Raw genomic sequence first — 17,281 nt, 5'->3', positions numbered from 1 at the left:
AGGGGAAAGGGGTACACGCTGTGATAGAGGAGCCAGCTATAATTTGGGGGGTGCTCCAAAGATCCCGGGGGGTGCACAGTCCACAATGAGGCTCTCCAAGCTGGGTCTCTGATCCTCCGGGCTACCCCTCTATACAGTACGGGCAGTCAATCCCCAGCCTCCCCCGCCAGCACGGTTATAAACACTGCCAGCCGGGACCGGGGGGATCGAAAGGCGGGACTGGCGCCCAGGGCGTGGCTTGGGGGCTGGGACTGGCGTCCGGAAATGTGGGGACACGTGGGGGGCCGGAGCTGGATGTAAACAAGCAGCTGTCGGGGATCCCGGGGTCTTGGGGTGAGGTTATATCTCAGTGTATGTATGAGTCTGTCTGCAGAACAGCGCCCCCTGCGGTCAGGAACAAATGGAATGTTCAGAAACTGATACATTGTAACAGTTTCTGAACATTCCATTTTCTCGCGGTAACAGTGATACAATGTATCTAGAGACCTGCGTGTCATTCACAATGTCATAGCAGACACTAGATTACTATTATAATACTGTACATTAGTTCAGACATTGACACACATACACACACACCTATAGTCCTTGTGCTTTATAATGCACTAACACATTATACAGTGCTGCACAGTGAAACTTTTTTTTTTTTTGCTGACTAGTGGGCAACATGTGTTGTAATTCAGTTGTGGCTAATTAATTACTGAATTATATCAGCGACTTAAGCTGGGTACACACTACACTGTTTTCGTCCAATAATCGGCTCAAACAGCCGACATACGACTGCTCGTTCAAAAGTCGGGTCAGTGTGTGCAGTGACACGATGGTCGAAAGTCTGCCCAAATTGACGATTCTCGCCTCATTTGGTTGGTCGTACAGTTTAATATTTTCGTTCCAATCTCGTTTCCGCTGTGTAGTGTGTATAAACTTCAGACCGATCCACAACAGTGAGTACGAAATTACAGTCATTGCTCACGACAACATGGCTGTAAAAAGTCGCTAAAGGGACGTCCGCTCTTCCCTTTATTGTCCTAAACAAGGCTACTGTGTATGCAGTCCATGGACCGAGCGATCGGACCATCGATCGCATGTAAAATCGCTCGGCATAAAAAGTTGGTGGAAAATTCTATAGTGTGTACCCAGCTTTACATACATTCGAGCAATGGGATTGTGTCTTTTTCTACTTTGAGCCACTGAGGGTTATCTGCTGACCTGATTTTTAAGTTAAATTCCAATGCAATGGATATTGCTCAGCTACCAAAATGGCTGCCTGCAGTGTTTGTAGGCCACAGGTGTGTGCATTTTTAGGACCTCTGATCTAGAGAGACAGATAACCACATGTCAGGATATATCCTGTAGAGAGAGTGTCAGTAAAATGTATACAATGATACAGTGTTTGTCCTCACTCTTATATACAACTGATAACTCTCTCCACATATATAGTGTCAGCGCCTTGTCATCTTGCACTTTATCTCCATATGTTACCAATAGATTAAGTACTAAAATATAGACTAAATTGCTGCAAACACTCTGTAGGAACTGCTGTGTAAGATTTTTCAAATCTAAACTAACAGGCTGAAAAGAAAAATCACACCTTCCCTTGGGCTTAGTGGGTGAGTGTCCAAATTATTATAGTATAATTCTATGTATTCTAGCAGGAAGCTACAGACATTTATGTGCCCCTGACATAAAGAGTTCATTCTAGGCTATGTACATAATGAATATGCCCTTCCAGCAATGGCCCCGGCAGAGGGTGGGACCTTGTTAGCCGAAGTTAAGACCGAAAGAGTTACTTAGTAGTACAAATAGAACAGTGCTGTTTTCAGAACTGACTTATAAATGTACTTTAGATACTTTAAAGCATCACACCCCCCCCCCCCCCCCCAATGTATAATTTATTGTCTACCTTGTGTTTAACACCTGTGTAACAACTGCTTACATCCCCACACTTCTCTTGTTTCTGAAACAACCCTCCCCCTCCCAGAATGCTGGGACTGGGAGTTTCTCCTTCATTGTGAATCCTGGGATCTGTTCCCTGTGAGGTGTCCGAATGATTCCTATAACTATTTTTTAGATAGTGTTAACCAAATGGTTGTACCCTTATGACGAGGATTAGTTCGATCACTGTATATTCAAGGGGCATTTTAATAAGGGAATATTTACTAATTACTATAAGTAGGGATTTTTTTCTCTTTATATTTTCAGACGGTGGGGGGAGAAAGATTGATGCAATATTTTATTCTGCAAGCAACAGTATTGTCCATAACAGAGGGCAAATTATTGTGGAACATGGTAGAGACTTTGGCTGTCGCCATGGAATAATTTTGGAACACAGCTTCTGAGAAATTCGTTTTCAAGCATTCTCTACCCAATTTGTATTCATTATTAATTGATAACATGCTAATATGTAGAGCTTTGATGTTTTTTGTTTTTTTTTGCCTTATGGTTGAAAACAGCATTTAAACTTAGCTGCTTCTCTGCAGCATAAAGGGTAACACTGTATCCAGAATGTATCAGTGTTGGGATAGATGTCTTAGCTCCTTGCCAGCATCTGGTGAAGAAGTCTGAGATAAGTGCTTTATTTTAACCAGAAGGCTACAGAACATGTGTCATTGATGGTTATGGCTAAAATAAAAATATGTTTTTAAAAATTGGTGTTTTACAGCATGTTCCGTGATAGGCTCTGTGAATAATAGACAGTAGGGTCCTACTTTTACTAGCATTGCATTTTGGTACAAAAGTTGCACTAAACCACACCCAATCAGGTACTTGCTTTCATTTTGTAACTTGCACTAGAAAGAAAAAGAGCTTATTGCTGATTGGTTGCTGTAGTTCAGTACAATTTCAGCTGTTTTAATATGCAAGACTAGACATAACTGTGTATACCCTCCAACAGTGTCGGACTGGGACATGAAGGGCCCACCGGGGGAAATGCAGCGGTAGGGGCCCACTACAATGGGGTGTGGCCAACTGTAAGAGGGGTTGTGGTCAGTCATTAAAGGGGATGGGGTCAGGCCATGGAGGACAACGTATAGCACCTTAGTATGGTCCATAAAGAAAAAGAGGACATTTGCAGTGAGGAGCCGCGAAGGAAAAGACAGAAGAGAAGAAAGAAGTCAATAGGAAAGTAAGTGAAGGGGAGCAAATGCAGCATGGAGGGCACTGTGTGAAACAGGGGAGACAGGGAAAGGGGAGGGATGAATTGAATACAATCAATCATCATCAGCTATTTGTGTGCTGTCCATTCTTTGTGGTTAGTGTTCTCTCCCCTCATAGTGTACACAGAAAACAAATGCTATACTACAGTACTAGAGATCAACCATTCATCATATGAAAACCACAATATAAGGGTATAGACTAAAAATTAATATATCCATGAAGCACTATGGAGACCACAAAATTATTAGCATAAAAATATATGCACATTTAAAATATTACATAAATCTAATTACACTCTAGACACTGGCAAATAAAAACAGGACTCTAAAAAATGATCTACCCACAAAAAGTACACTCAATAATAATCCAATGCCACTACAAAGGACAAAAGCAAAACATTAATATTAAAGCATATAGCAGATGCAATCCTATAAGGACCTAACTGTCTGAATGTGTTTTATTCTGATTAAGATATGCTTCTATAGGGAATAGAGTCCCACAATTGATTGAAAACAAATAAACATGGAACATGATATAAACAGTGAATTTGGTTACTAGTTTATTAGGAATCCATTCATTGGTCAGCTGCAATAGGATCCTTTTATAGAGGCACTGAAGACGTATATTGCAATGAAGCCATTCTAATTTATCTCCCTCCCTCCGAGGTCACACAGTGGAGAGCTCTAGAGAAGTTTGCACGATTTATTACTTACTGATTACACGGACTCACACTGCAGTTAGGATGGCAACTTTATGACTACAGGACGCCTGCAACTACAGCAGAAGGAGTAATCTGAGATCTGTGTCACTGTGAAGCATTTCTGCCTCTCTCTGTCTCAGGAGCAGGAAGTGTTCTCACGTGCTGGCTGTAGGCAGGGATTAGTTTGACAGTCTCCGTTTCATATGTAGACTGACCGCAACTCGGTAATTCTCTGCTCTGCCTCACCAACAAAGAGGGCGGGGTTATCAGGCAACAGGGCCTCCCGGGGGATACCCCGGCTCCCCGGCAGGCCAGTCCGACACTGCCCTCCAATGATAATGTTTTATCATCCAAAACACATTGTGTGATTTGATCTGGTTTTCTAACCGTCCTAAAAATCACTATCGACAATGGAACGATGTCGGGCAAATGTGGCAGTGTGTACGCACTCACGGCCAGCAGTGTAGGCAGATATCTGTAGTGTGTACAGAGTCACGATCTTTTCAGCAGATGGTTATGAGAGATAAAGATCACAGATCTGAAGGTGAATTGTGTAGGTGTGTACACATGAATCTACATGCTTATTGGGACGTTCAAGTCGTTGATGAAATAGTTACAGAAATCGCATCTGAAGTAAGATTGCATAGGTGTGTAACCGGCTTTAGTTAACAATACACCTCGTCAATCTCCAGCGCCACGTTATTCATTTAAAAATGCAATACATATGTTGTTATAATACGGAGTTCAGAATGTCCCTTTTTTTATCTAGCAAAAAATAATCAGTGGACTGGATTTTCTTGGTACTCAATAAGATTTCAATCAAATAGATTCCTGATCAAATCTTGATGGTGCTTACTTGTTATTTTTGGGCCCCACACATTTAAAAATGACCAAATTGTCCAGCCTGACGGCTCCACACGGGGCTGCAATGGTGTATAAAGTAGGAACAATTATAATTTACGTGTCTCAATTGTTCTCTCTTAATTACATTAAAAATTTCAGCTGCGTAATTGAACCCAGAAATCAGGGCACGGTGCCAGCGACTCTCAATGCCACACACCGAGATGATTTATCTGTTTGTAATTATTGTGTTGTTGCTTTGTTTCCTTTTTTAAGGCCATGAAGTTTTTGCAGCTGTTTGGGAGACTGAAGTCGTCGGTCATCGGCATGGTGCATCTGAAAGCGTTACCAGGTCGGTGGCGGCCCCGTATTTCAAATCGGTGAAATCAACATTGTTGTCCTGTTAATCCTCCTTTATTTGGAATTTTTAGGCACGCCGGGCTCCGTGCTGCCAGTGACACAGATTCTGGAAGCGGCTTGTGAGGAAGCCGAGCTGTACAGGAGAGCTGGGATTGTAAGGGTTAATAGGTCACTCGTTCTGTACACAACACGTTTATGTTTTATTCTGTCATCGGACGTACATATTTGGGCTGCACTAGGTATATATGCCCGATGTAAGCTGGTAGGGCATGCTGGGCCTTGTAGTTCCATAAGATCCTTAAGCCTGGTATAAAAGCGTAACGTGAAAAATAATGGCACTACCTGCAACACTTTTTCATATCAATCTTTACTCACAAATGTTATACAATTAATATTTGGAGCAAAGTATCTCTCGGACATGTAAGCCCTTTGCTTTACGCAGCTGAAAGCACAACTGAATTATTTCCTGAATATTGATTATTTCACTATAATGCAACAAATGGGTAGATTTTACTAAAACTACTTAAAAGGAAATGTGGCGGTGTTGGCCATAGCAACCAATCAGATTTTAGCTGTCGGTTATTCTAGAAAATGATAGCTAGATTCTGATTGGTTGCTATGGGCAACACCTCCACTTTTCCTTGTTAGAAGTTTTAGTAAATCCTACTTATTGATGATCTCAGTCAGTGTGATGATTAGGTGACCCCTCCGTCTGTTGTGTTTTATGTTGTGTCTGAGTAATTGGTGCCAGTACATTGCGATCAGCTTAGACGTTACCCGTTACAGAGTTCCCCTCCTCCGCCGGGCTGGTGACTTTGTACAGTAAGTGACAGTAAGTGCACTTTGGATTGCTGTAGAATCTTCTGAACTCGTTGCTTTTCTGTTGTCAGGATGGCCTGATAATTGAGAACATGAATGACATCCCGTACACCCTCCACGTTGGACCAGAGATTACAGCATCTATGGCTACCATATGTGCCGCTGTCAGGCAGACCTGCCCCCGTCTTCCTCTAGGGGTTCAGGTGCTGGCTTGTGCCAATCAGCAGGCGCTGGCGGTGGCCCTCGCAGCAGGTATATTCCAATAAGCACCACAAATTTCTCCTGCACCCCTCACTAACCACCGCGTCTGATTGTCATGTGTACGTGAACAGTGATTTGGGGGTAGTTTCGGTCTAATTCACCTTACTGCATCAGTGCTTTGGTCCACCTTTTCTGAACCTAACTGGAGCCCAAGGGTGTTTTATTAAATGGAAGACCCTGCTTACCTGCTAAAGTGTAAGAGAAGTACTTTCTAGTAGGGGATCTAATGCTCACCTTGGTTTCAAGCCCCCCCAAACCTATCCTTTAATTCACTGAAAACAAAACCCACTTAGATATGATGATCCCCTCATACATATAACTTCACTGCTACACGTGTCCGCTGTTTACACTACCCAAAGACAATTTGTTCGTCTCTAATTTGAAGAACTCGTTTCTCCGGTCTAACCTCCAGCCTGAAATTGTCTTTATGAAAAGAGCTATGTTGTAATGATTATTAATGAACAGCAATGATAAGGGCACACATACCAAATACACACATGCATGCAGTGACCGGAGGAATGTGCATTGTATTCCTTCACTTTGACCCATAGGACACTCTTTCCTCTACATCAACAATACTACATCTACGTCAGTACTGTAGGGTCCCCCCTTGTGTAAATAGGGATGTGAAGTGTTCTCCCCAGCACCTATTCCCTGGGTACTCCACCCGGATGTTTTTACTTGTCACCCGGCTCTTGGGACCCAACAGAGTCCTATTATAATATAATAAACCATTGTACCTCCTATTAGAACAGGCACTATGTGAGCACTACAGCCAGCAGTTTGTGTTAGACCACTGACCACCGGTCTGACCAGTCCTGGCAGGTGTGGGCAATAACCGCCAACATTTTTCATTATTATTACAAAGTATTACAACAACCCCCACCCGGGTGCTTCTTAATGCCACCCGGCTGGCAAAACTTTCTGGGGAGAACTCTGAGGTGGGACAGGAACTCTATCTAGCTCGCTCTGTTGGGGAGAACACAAAGCTGAGTTGGCGTCCTCCAGTAGCTTGGTAGTAGTACCCCCTCTTCTGGACACAGGACAGCACCCACCATAGTATATGAATGTAAGTCTGATGTAAATGTCACGGTATATGACAGAGGTCTGTGTTGTGTGGTGCAGGGCTGGACTTTATCCGAGCCGAGAGCTTCGTCTTCTCCCACGTGGCGGACGAAGGGATTGTGAACGCCTGCGCAGGTGATATTCTGCGGTACCGGAAGGCAGTCGGGGCTGAACACGTTCAGATCTTTGCAGATGTTAAAAAGAAGCACAGGTAAATGTGCGATTCTCTAGAGTTCAGTCCATGTTCTGTTGGTACAGGGGTTATCCATTTTGGACTTTCCCCTTCTTAATCCAAGATAACCCGCATATGGAGCAAGTAGGATGTTTCCCCGGGGAACACCACAAGGGCCCCCCGTATGTAACAAGTTAACCAATCCCAGCGCAGCCCTGTTTAATCTGACGTCTCTAGTCCCAACACCTGGAGATCTCTTAAAATGAACGGAGTTTATGCAAGTTCTGAAGGTGCTGGTGATTGGACGAGCTCCGACATTCCGCTGCCTGTCCAATCAGAGCGTCTTGACAACTTGTGCACTGTTTATTTCCAAAATTCAGCCTGGAGAACAGGCTGAGGGGGTCTGCGGTGGGGGCGAGAAACTCGATTTCTGCAAAAAGTCAGGAGAATATTGGAGTTCTCCTGTATATAGCACTAGTGTGAGTGAGAAGCTCCTATGCACAGTACAATTCCCGTCTTTAATAAATCCATTGAAGGACACTATAGCCAGCCTGTTGCATTCTGAAATTGCTGATAACAGAAAACAATAGATAGCACTCAACTGTATTTAAAAAAAAAAAAAAAATACAAAGCAGACCCCTCAATTTCCCTGAGTTTACTATATATATATATATATATATATATATATATATATATATATATTAGTTAGGTTTATTGATCATCAATTACATACAAGGTAGTATATATTTGAAAACAAAAATAAAAAAATCATATTTAGTATAATAAATATAATTAAACTCTGATACTTATGTCATTCGATGGTGTCATCCGTCAGAGCGATGTGTGAGGTCAGAGACACAACATTGAATAACATCAGTAATGAGATATACAGTGATTTAAGGGATTAGCTACCCGTGCCAGGTTATGAGGAATCTGAAGTCTATTATTACTTAGCTGGATAAATGTTGTTGTTCCAGCTCCCACGCACTGACAGCGGATGTTTCCGTATCCGACACTGCAAAAGCTGCAGAGTTCTTCCTAGCAGACGGTGTTATACTGACGGGCGTCTCTACGGGACAAGAGGCCGATCCAGGAGATCTCAGAGGTAGAATATACAGACCGTAAATGATTAAATGGACCACAATTAAGAACCCTGTGTCTTCGTAGGGTAGACAATAGATTGTATGTTCAGAATGTCTAATGTCTTATTAATCTCCCTGTCCTAGAGGTTCAGAGCTCTGTCCGAATACCGGTACTTATCGGATCCGGGGTCACTCTGGAAAATGTGGACAAATACATTGATGCCAGTGCCTTAATCATCGGATCCCATTTTAAAAAGAGCGGTGATTGGAGAAATAGCTTGGAGTATGATAAAGTCGCGTCTTTTATGGAAAAGATCAATAAGTTAAGAGTGTGAGCGCTGGAAGAGAGTGTGCGACTTTGGATATCGCCGCCCCTAAATAGCACGTCCCCCTTTGGTAGTCCGGGGGGTCATTTTGCAGTGTTACCTATATCTCTAAGCCTTGGGAGCGCGGAACTGTGGATAAAGACACACATGATGTCATAGTATTAATAATTCAGCACAGAGGGGAGTGTACAGATGAGTTTAATGATACCACACTGTGACTGTATGATCTAATCACCTTTATGTCTACCTCTGGGTTTAAAGGGACTTTAACCTCAACATTGTTCTCTCTTTGTGTTTTGCACAGAATGCGCCTACGCACATGCGCGATTCTGCACTTACGCCTGGAAAAGCAGGATGGGGGCCTTCTAATGGTGGGGTACCATAACGGTGTGTTTGCATAATTGCAAAAATGCACGATGGGATGTAGTCAAAATGTTGACAGTGAAAATGTTGTAATTCAGAATGTTGACGTGTTCATTAGGTCAACAGGGTTAAAATGTCGACAGGTCAGAAAGTTGTCAGTCAGAATGGCTACATAATGCATTAGATTGCAATGCCACTGCCGGCAATATAGTAAAAAACAAAAACAAATGCTAAACATACCCTAGTGCTGCCAGCCTAGCAAAGTCAGGGAGGGCCATAAAGCATAGGGTCCCCTGATTTTACTAGTACCAGTACTAGGCTCTGCCAGCAGGAAAATCGCAGCTTGGGATCCCTCTGCCATAATGCCAAACCAGTCCCAGGCTCGTCAGCTCAGGGCTGGATTCCCTAGGGAGATCTGGACTGCAGAAAAAAGAATACCATAAATAAATTCAGCCCCATCCCCCTGTTACTTTATTTGAAATGACTAAAAACACCCTCTATAGTACTCCCCTACATCCAGAGTGTTTATCTGTAATACATCCAATTGTCCCTGCTTGTTCCAAAAAACTAAACAAAATACATTAACAACATTCCCGATTGGCAAAACTAGGGTTAAGCTGTTTTTTTTGCTTCTTCTATTTACTTCATTTACTGTATTACTGGTGGTTTTGTCAGTTTATATGTAATGCTGACTGTCGACATTCACAATGAACGTGTCATCATTCTGACTGTCAGCATTTCGTACCCAATCATCTGTATTCCCTCCCACACAGACTAGCGTCCACTAACCTAGCAGTATGTCTATGTGTGAGGAAGCCCATGCAACCACAGGGAGAACAAACTCCACTCGTAGATAGAGCTAGACAAGCAGTAAGTTTACACTGCATCTGCAGAATAAACATATTTTGTTCTGCCACGTTGTTATGGATACACAACATCGAGGTACCGCCAGTCGACAGAGGAACCAATCACATTTCACAACGACCAGGAACCAGAGGTATCCGCCACTCCCCGAGATGACTGACGTTTGTGACATTCTGCTGTCGTCTTTCTGGTATAACACTACAGAGCGCTCTAATCCTCAATAAATGCAAAGAGTGGTACAATTCCTTACTAAAATAACCCAGTGAGACCGTGTTGGATGTTGGGGTAGGTCACACAGGTGATGTCATTCCCAGTCCAGCTCACAAAAAAATGCTAAATTATGAGTGGAAAATAGTTTGAAAAATCTGTTTCTACTGTTTGAAAGGACTTTAGGGCCTGTCTGCTAAGAAAATGCAAATGTACAATGACAACTGCCGAAACCAAGCAGACACTTTCTCTCATTTGCACCAAATACACAACTAATTATTAGTTACGACACATTTGCATAGGCAAAAAATTGTACCTAAAAAATAATTATCCTCTTATCAGTACATACACACTTATAGGCTGACTCCTGTGTCCTTCAATCAATTTACTGAAATCTGGTTGTGCAAGGGACAACTGATTCCCCCCGTGATCAAATATAATTAATTCTGATTATTTCCTGAAACATATGCCCCTACACAGAATCATGTACCCCCCAGCTGTAGCAAAAGGATATTAGAAGTCAGACAGGAGTTTTTTGGTCAGGTTGAGGCCATGTGACACCACACAGGATGCAAAAGGGGGCGTGTCCTGCTTTGCGTATCTAGTGCCGCTATAGGAAATATTACTCTTTACTTTATACATGTTTTCCTCTCTGAGGTGAATTGCAGGAGCAGATGTTGACAGGGACCAGCAAATTGCGTCATTTTGGCCCCGGCGGCAGCAAAATGATGCAGCAGCTTCATTTCATCACTGGGGGTGGAATCAATATGGAGCAATTCGCTGCAAATCGCATCATTGAGGACCACCCTCCTGCAGCCTGCGGGAATGGCCCTACTTTACTGGGAGAGTGGTGGCCAAGTATGATCTATATAAATTATATATGTTGCGCACAGGAAGAGAAGTGATTACTTACAAAACCTTAAACTGGAGAGAAGTGGCCATTTTCCTGTAGTCCACCTCCTCCAGGTAAATAAAACAAACAGGTGATGTGCTACAAGAAAATGTCTGAAGCTCTCCAGCATAGCAGATGTATTTATAACTGTTTTCCCCCCAGTGTTTCCTCTGCTTTAGCCTTGCCCACCACTTCCCGTCAGCCCAGCTTCAGTAAGATTGCTGGACTGTCCCTGGAGTCCAGGAGATCACCCACTTTTTCTGGAGTCTCCTCTACCTTCCAGCAAGTATGATCTATAGACCAGGGGTGTCCAACCTTTTAGCTTCCCTGGGCCACATTGGAAGACGACGAGTTGGTTTGGGCCGCACATAAGATACACTAACAATAACGATAGCTGATCATCCAAAAAACCATAGAAAACATAGTTAACATATATATATATATGAAAAAAAATCACCTTTTGTATTGTTTCGATGCAATATAAATAAAGTGCATTTAAGCCAGGCATTGAATATCAGGGTGCCCTGACCAGGCCTGCGGTACCTGACATATACATCACTGTGACCCCAAATTGTGACCTGTTTTGCTAATTACACCACTATGTTAGTTAAGGGATAACAACTTATAATGGGCCAAAGAGAATAATATATAATGCCCCATTACAAGTAGAAGTATGTAGCAGGGAGATAAGGTCCATGATGCTCCAGGACCAGGTGACTTTTATTCACTTGTCAGTGTCCCTTGAAATAATAAAAAAAATCCCCCTTAACTTACCTTTTAATCGGCTTGTTCTCCTGTCCTCTTCTCTTCTTTTCTCCAATTCTGTGCTGCTGATTGTTGTTCTCGCGCAGGTGTCTCCTCTGTGCTGCGCTCCGCAATGGATGTTGGGCATGATGACATCATGCCCGACATTCACTGCGAGCACCGCACGGAGGAGACGAGGGAGGGAGCCGGAGTACCAGCTGACATGACCGCGTGACCGCAAGGTAAGTATTTTCTTTTCTTTTTTTGCAGGATTTTTTTTCCCATTAACAGTGCTGCCCCCTTGCCACAACCAAAACTCCTTCTGGCCCACATTTACAGGCGTGCTGGGCCGCAGGTTGGACAACCCTGCTATAGACAGTAGGGTCCTGCTTCAGAGCGAGACATACGACTGTTAGCTTAGTGTTTCTTTGCGTAGAGCGTGCTCAGAAAGTGAACATACGCTCCGAGGGCTAATCAGACCTGCAACTGTTTTGCAACTATCTGCCTGAAGTGGCTTAAGAGTTGCACAAAAGTGTATTGTGCTTTGCAAAGATGCGTCTTGCTCCAAAACAGACGCACTGCCCATGTCCACAACTGCACCGGCATTTAGAGGTGCACATACCGGTCACTTTGGTGGATCAGGGCATTAACTTGCCAGTGCAGTGCACAAGTTAAACACGCCGCCTTTGTGATGCATCTTATTTCCATCTGCAAATGCGTTAACTACGATAAGTAGATTTTACAGTTAAATAATCCAAGTTTCAGAGTCCATGGCCATGATTGACACATCATGAGTCAGGATGCATCTATACACTACATTTAAAGTTGCACAAGATTTGTGCAACTCAAAATACCATAGTGGTAAGCATGGGTGGTCCGTGCGCTGCACTCAAGGTGAGCGCCTACCCTCAGCACCCTAGAATCGGGCCTAGGTGGGCGGATGAGCAGGAAATTCTGAAGACACGACATGGAAAATTTAAACGTAACATCAAACTCCAACTTCCTTCCACTTGAAAACCCAAAAAAAAATGAATTACTTGTGAGCTTTATTGCATTGCTACAACTGCGGCAGGAAATGCGCTTCCTAAGTACAGGAGGAGACCCGACAATCGCCCGCTCTGGGCTGCTGCAACACTGAAGTCATTTTGCGGAGTGGAGAGGACACCCATAAAAATGCTTCCTCTCCACCCTTCTATCTCATTTCAAAGACCTCGCTACACAAAAAGATTTCTTTTCCTACAATGCTCCGCAACACGAAGCGTGCGCTGCATCTACGTCGTATGTCGGTAGGAACACCACCACTGTTCCCCACCCCTTCCCTCTGCAAACCATGTGCTGCGGCAGAAAGCGGGGCACACTTGCACAAATGACAGCAGCTTTGAGTTGAGTTTTGCACTTTGTAAAATGACCTCCTATTATCATCACTATTTATTTATATAGCGCCACTAATTCCGCAGCGCTGTACAGATATCTCACATCAGTCCCTGCCCCATTGGAGCTTAAAGTCTAAATTCCCTAACACACACACACACAGAGAGAGAGAGAGAGAGAGAGAGACTAGGGTCAATTTGATAGCAGCCAATTAACCTACCAGTATGTTTTTGGAGTGTGGGAGGAAACCGGAGCACCCGGAGGAAACCCACGCATAGACGGGGAGAACATACAAACTCCTCACAGATAAGGCCATGGTCGGGAATTGAACTCATGACCCCAGTGCTGTGAGGCAGAAGTGCTAACTACTAAGCCACCATGCTGCCCTATGAATCGAATAGCCAATATTTTCTTTCAGCTGCAGATTTAAAGTATCGCTGCCGTGTTGAAAAAGTCAACATTACCAAGTAGTGGGGGATGAATGACGGTTATCTCGGGGTTTGTATTTAAGCAGTCTATTTGTAAAGTTGATAAAAGGCTTAAACAGGATGAGCGTATCAGGGTGTGTCAAATCCATGCACCAGCACTACAGATAAGCAAATAGTCTAGTCTATATTCCATGGAGTAAGCTAAACTTGTGAAAGGTTGTAAATGGCTGAATTAAAGTGGTCCCCGTCCTCCTTTGTGTAGTTATTTTGAAACAGGAAACGTCATGGACCTGCGAATCACTGCGCACTGTTGTCCTATGGATCCCTTCATCCACAACCTCTCAGAGGGGAGGTCTAGAAAGTAGGCCATACTTGACAACTCTCCCGAGATTGCCAGGAAACGTCTGAATTCTGGGGAGGTCTTCCAGACTCGCGGGAGAGTAGGCAATTCTCCTGTATCCTGTCTACATCCTAGTGAAGTGTATAAGATGGGGTCCTCCATGACACAATTCATTGCAAAGTATGTCATTTTGGCTGCCACTGCTGTGGCGCAATAATGCAATATCGGTGTCGCGGTGGGAGGGGCCCAAATGCGTGATTCACAGCAAATCTTGTCATGCCGGCTGCCATCCTGCGGGAGAATGGATTGCTCTGCCGGAAATCCGAGAGCTTCCTAAACATTCCAGAAGAGTGGGCCAAGATGCATTAGTGTTCCCATAATAACAGTCTGTAATATTATGATTACACAAATGGTGCTCTCTGAATTATGTGATTATCAGAAGGAAACTATTACAGAGACTCAATCAATCACCTAGAACAGTCATTCCCAAACTTTCTCAGCTCGAGGCACCCTTAGGGTCACCATAATTTTTCCAAGGCACCCCTAAGCAAAAATTATTACCGGGTAGTCCCGTTTTTTAAGTAGTTGGGTCAAAATGACGTAAGATGTATTTAGACGCCTTCACCATCACATTGTGCCCCTTTATCATATCAATCTGTATCCCCTTCGCCATCTCACACCCTGTGTCCCCCTCTTCGCCATCTCACACCCTGTGTACCCCTCTTCGCCATCTCACACCCTGTGTCCCCCTCTTTGCCATCTCACACCCTGTGTCCCCCTCTTCGCCATTTCACACCCTGTGTCCCCCTCTTCGCCATTTCACACCCTGTGTCCCCCTTTTCGCCATCTCACACTCTGTGTCCCTCTTCATCAGCATCTCTCTCTGCCCCCCTCCTTCAGCATCTCTCTCTGTCCCCCTTCAGCCTCTCTCTGTCCCCCTTCAGCGTCTCTCTCTCTGTCCCCCTTTAGCCTCTCTGTGTCCCCCTTCAGTGTCTCTCTGTCCCCTTCAGTGTCTCTCTGTCCCCTTCAGTGTCACTCTCTGTCCCCCTTCAGCGTCTCTCTGTCCCCCTTCAGCGTCTCTGTCCCCCTTCAGCGTCTCTCTGTCCCCCTTCAGCGTCTCTGTCCCCCTTCAGCGTCTCTCTGTCCCCCTTCAGCGTCTCTCTGTCCCCCTTCAGCCTCTCTCTGTCCCCGTCAGCCTCTCTGTGTCCCCCTTCAGCTTCTCTCTGTCCCACTTCAGTGTCTCTCTGTCCCCTTCAGCCTCTCTCTGTCCCCTTCAGCCTTTCTCTGTCCCCTTCAGCCTCTCTCTGTCCCCTTCAGCCTCTCTCTGTCCCCCTTCAGCGTCTCTCCCTCTGTCCCCCTTCAGCCTCTCTCTGTCCCCCTTCAGCCTCTCTCTGTTCCCCTTCAGCCTCTCTGTTCCCCTTCAGCCTCTCTCTGTCCCCTTCAGTGTCACTCTCTGTCCCCCTTCAGCGTCTCTCTGTCCCCCTTCAGCGTCTCTCTGTCCCCCTTCAGCGTCTCTCTGTCCCCCTTCAGCCTCTCTCTGTCCCCTTCAGCCTCTCTGTGTCCCCCTTCAGCTTCTCTCTGTCCCACTTCAGTGTCTCTCTGTCCCCTTCAGCCTCTCTCTGTCCCCTTCAGCCTTTCTCTGTCCCCTTCAGCCTCTCTCTGTCCCCTTCAGCCTCTCTCTGTCCCCCTTCAGCGTCTCTCCCTCTGTCCCCCTTCAGCCTCTCTCTGTCCCCCTTCAGCCTCTCTCTGTCCCCCTTCAGCCTCTCTCTGTTCCCCTTCAGCCTCTCTCTGTCCCCTTCAGTGTCACTCTCTGTCCCCCTTCAGCGTCTCTCTGTCCCCCTTCAGCGTCTCTGTCCCCCTTCAGCGTCTCTCTGTCCCCCTTCAGCGTCTCTCTGTCCCCTTCAGACTCTCTGTGTCCCCCTTCAGCTTCTCTCTGTCCCCCTTCAGTGTCTCTCTGTCCCCTTCAGCCTCTCTCTGTCCCCTTCAGCCTTTCTCTGTCCCCTTCAGCCTCTCTCTGTCCCCTTCAGCCTCTCTCTGTCCCCTTCAGCGTCTCTCTCTCTGTCCCCCTTCAGCGTCTCTCTCTCTGTCCCCCTTCAGCGTCTCTCTCTCTGTCCCCCTTCAGCCTCTCTGTGTCCCCCTTCAGTGTCTCTCTGTCCCCTTCAGTGTCTCTCTGTCCCCTTCAGCGTCTCTCTGTCCCCCTTCAGTGTCTCTGTCCCCCTTCAGCGTCTCTCTGTCCCCCTTCAGCGTCTCTGTCCCCCTTCAGCGTCTCTCTGTCCCCCTTCAGCGTCTCACTGTCCCCCTTCAGCCTCTCTCTGTCCCCTTCAGCCTCTCTGTGTCCCCCTTCAGCTTCTCTCTGTCCCACTTCAGTGTCTCTCTGTCCCCTTCAGCCTTTCTCTGTCCCCTTCAGCCTCTCTCTGTCCCCTTCAGCCTCTCTCTGTCCCCTTCAGCCTCTCTCTGTCCCCATTCAGCGTCTCTCCCTCTGTCCCCCTTCAGCCTCTCTCTGTCCCCCTTCAGCCTCTCTCTGTCCCCCTTCAGCCTCTCTCTGTTCCCCTTCAGCCTCTCTCTGTTCCCCTTCAGCCTCTCTCTGTCCCCCTTCAGCGTCTCTCTCTCTGTCCCCCTTTAGCCTCTCTGTGTCCCCCTTCAGTGTCTCTCTGTCCCCCTTCAGCGTCTCTCTGTCCCCCTTCAGCGTCTCTGTCCCCCTTCAGCGTCTCTCTGTCCCCCTTCAGCGTCTCTCTGTCCCCTTCAGACTCTCTGTGTCCCCTTCAGACTCTCTGTGTCCCCCTTCAGCTTCTCTCTGTCCCACTTCAGTGTCTCTCTGTCCCCTTCAGCCTCTCTCTGTCCCCTTCAGCCTTTCTCTGTCCCCTTCAGCCTTTCTCTGTCCCCTTCAGCCTCTCTCTGTCCCCTTCAGCCTCTCTCTGTCCCCTTCAGCCTCTCTCTGTCCCCTTCAGCCTCTCTCTGTCCCCCTTCAGCGTCTCTCTCTGTCCCCCTTCAGCGTCTCTCTCTGTCCCCCTTCAGCGTCTCTCTCTCTGTCCCCCTTCAGCCTCTCTGTGTCCCCCTTCAGTGTCTCTCTGTCCCCTTCAGTGTCTCTCTGTCCCCTTCAGCGTCTCTCTGTCCCCCTTCAGCGTCACTCTCTGTCCCCCTTCAGCGTCACTCTCTGTCCCCTTTCAGCCTCTCTCTGTCCCCCTTCAGCCTCTCTCTGTCCCCCTTCAGCGTCTCTCTCTCTGTCCCCCTTCAGCGTCTCTCTCTCTGTCCCCCTTCAGCATCTCTGTCCCCTTCAGTGTCTCTCTGTCCCCT

The 17,281-nt window shown here is 45.9% G+C and overlaps 1 protein-coding gene across 1 annotated transcript; it reads left to right on the top strand.

Moving 5' to 3' along the window:
* The first annotated feature begins 270 nt into the window (after window positions 1-270).
* On the top strand, window positions 271-9,054 carry LOC142104518 (uncharacterized protein F13E9.13, mitochondrial-like). Its single transcript, XM_075189231.1, has 7 exons — window positions 271-333; window positions 4,970-5,045; window positions 5,125-5,207; window positions 5,944-6,124; window positions 7,259-7,409; window positions 8,348-8,475; window positions 8,597-9,054. The coding sequence occupies exons 2-7, from the start codon at window positions 4,973-4,975 to the stop codon at window positions 8,785-8,787; spliced, it is 807 nt and encodes a 268-aa protein (XP_075045332.1). The 5' UTR covers window positions 271-333; window positions 4,970-4,972; the 3' UTR covers window positions 8,788-9,054.
* Window positions 9,055-17,281: the final 8,227 nt, after the last annotated feature.

Source organism: Mixophyes fleayi, chromosome 10 (assembly GCF_038048845.1).
Source record: "Mixophyes fleayi isolate aMixFle1 chromosome 10, aMixFle1.hap1, whole genome shotgun sequence".
Classification (NCBI taxonomy): Eukaryota; Metazoa; Chordata; class Amphibia; order Anura; family Limnodynastidae; genus Mixophyes; species Mixophyes fleayi.
The sequence above is the reverse complement of the archived record's forward strand: the minus strand, read 5'-3'. Positions and strand labels throughout refer to the sequence as shown.

Coding starts and splice junctions, on each gene's coding strand:
- LOC142104518 (XM_075189231.1), top strand. CDS start 4,973: ATGAAGTTTTTGCAGCTGTTTGGGAGACTGAAGTCGTCGGTCATCGGC. Junction 5,046..5,124: donor GCATCTGAAAGCGTTACCAG/GTCGGTGGCGGC, acceptor TGGAATTTTTAG/GCACGCCGGGCTCCGTGCTG. Junction 7,410..8,347: donor GATGTTAAAAAGAAGCACAG/GTAAATGTGCGA, acceptor TTGTTGTTCCAG/CTCCCACGCACTGACAGCGG.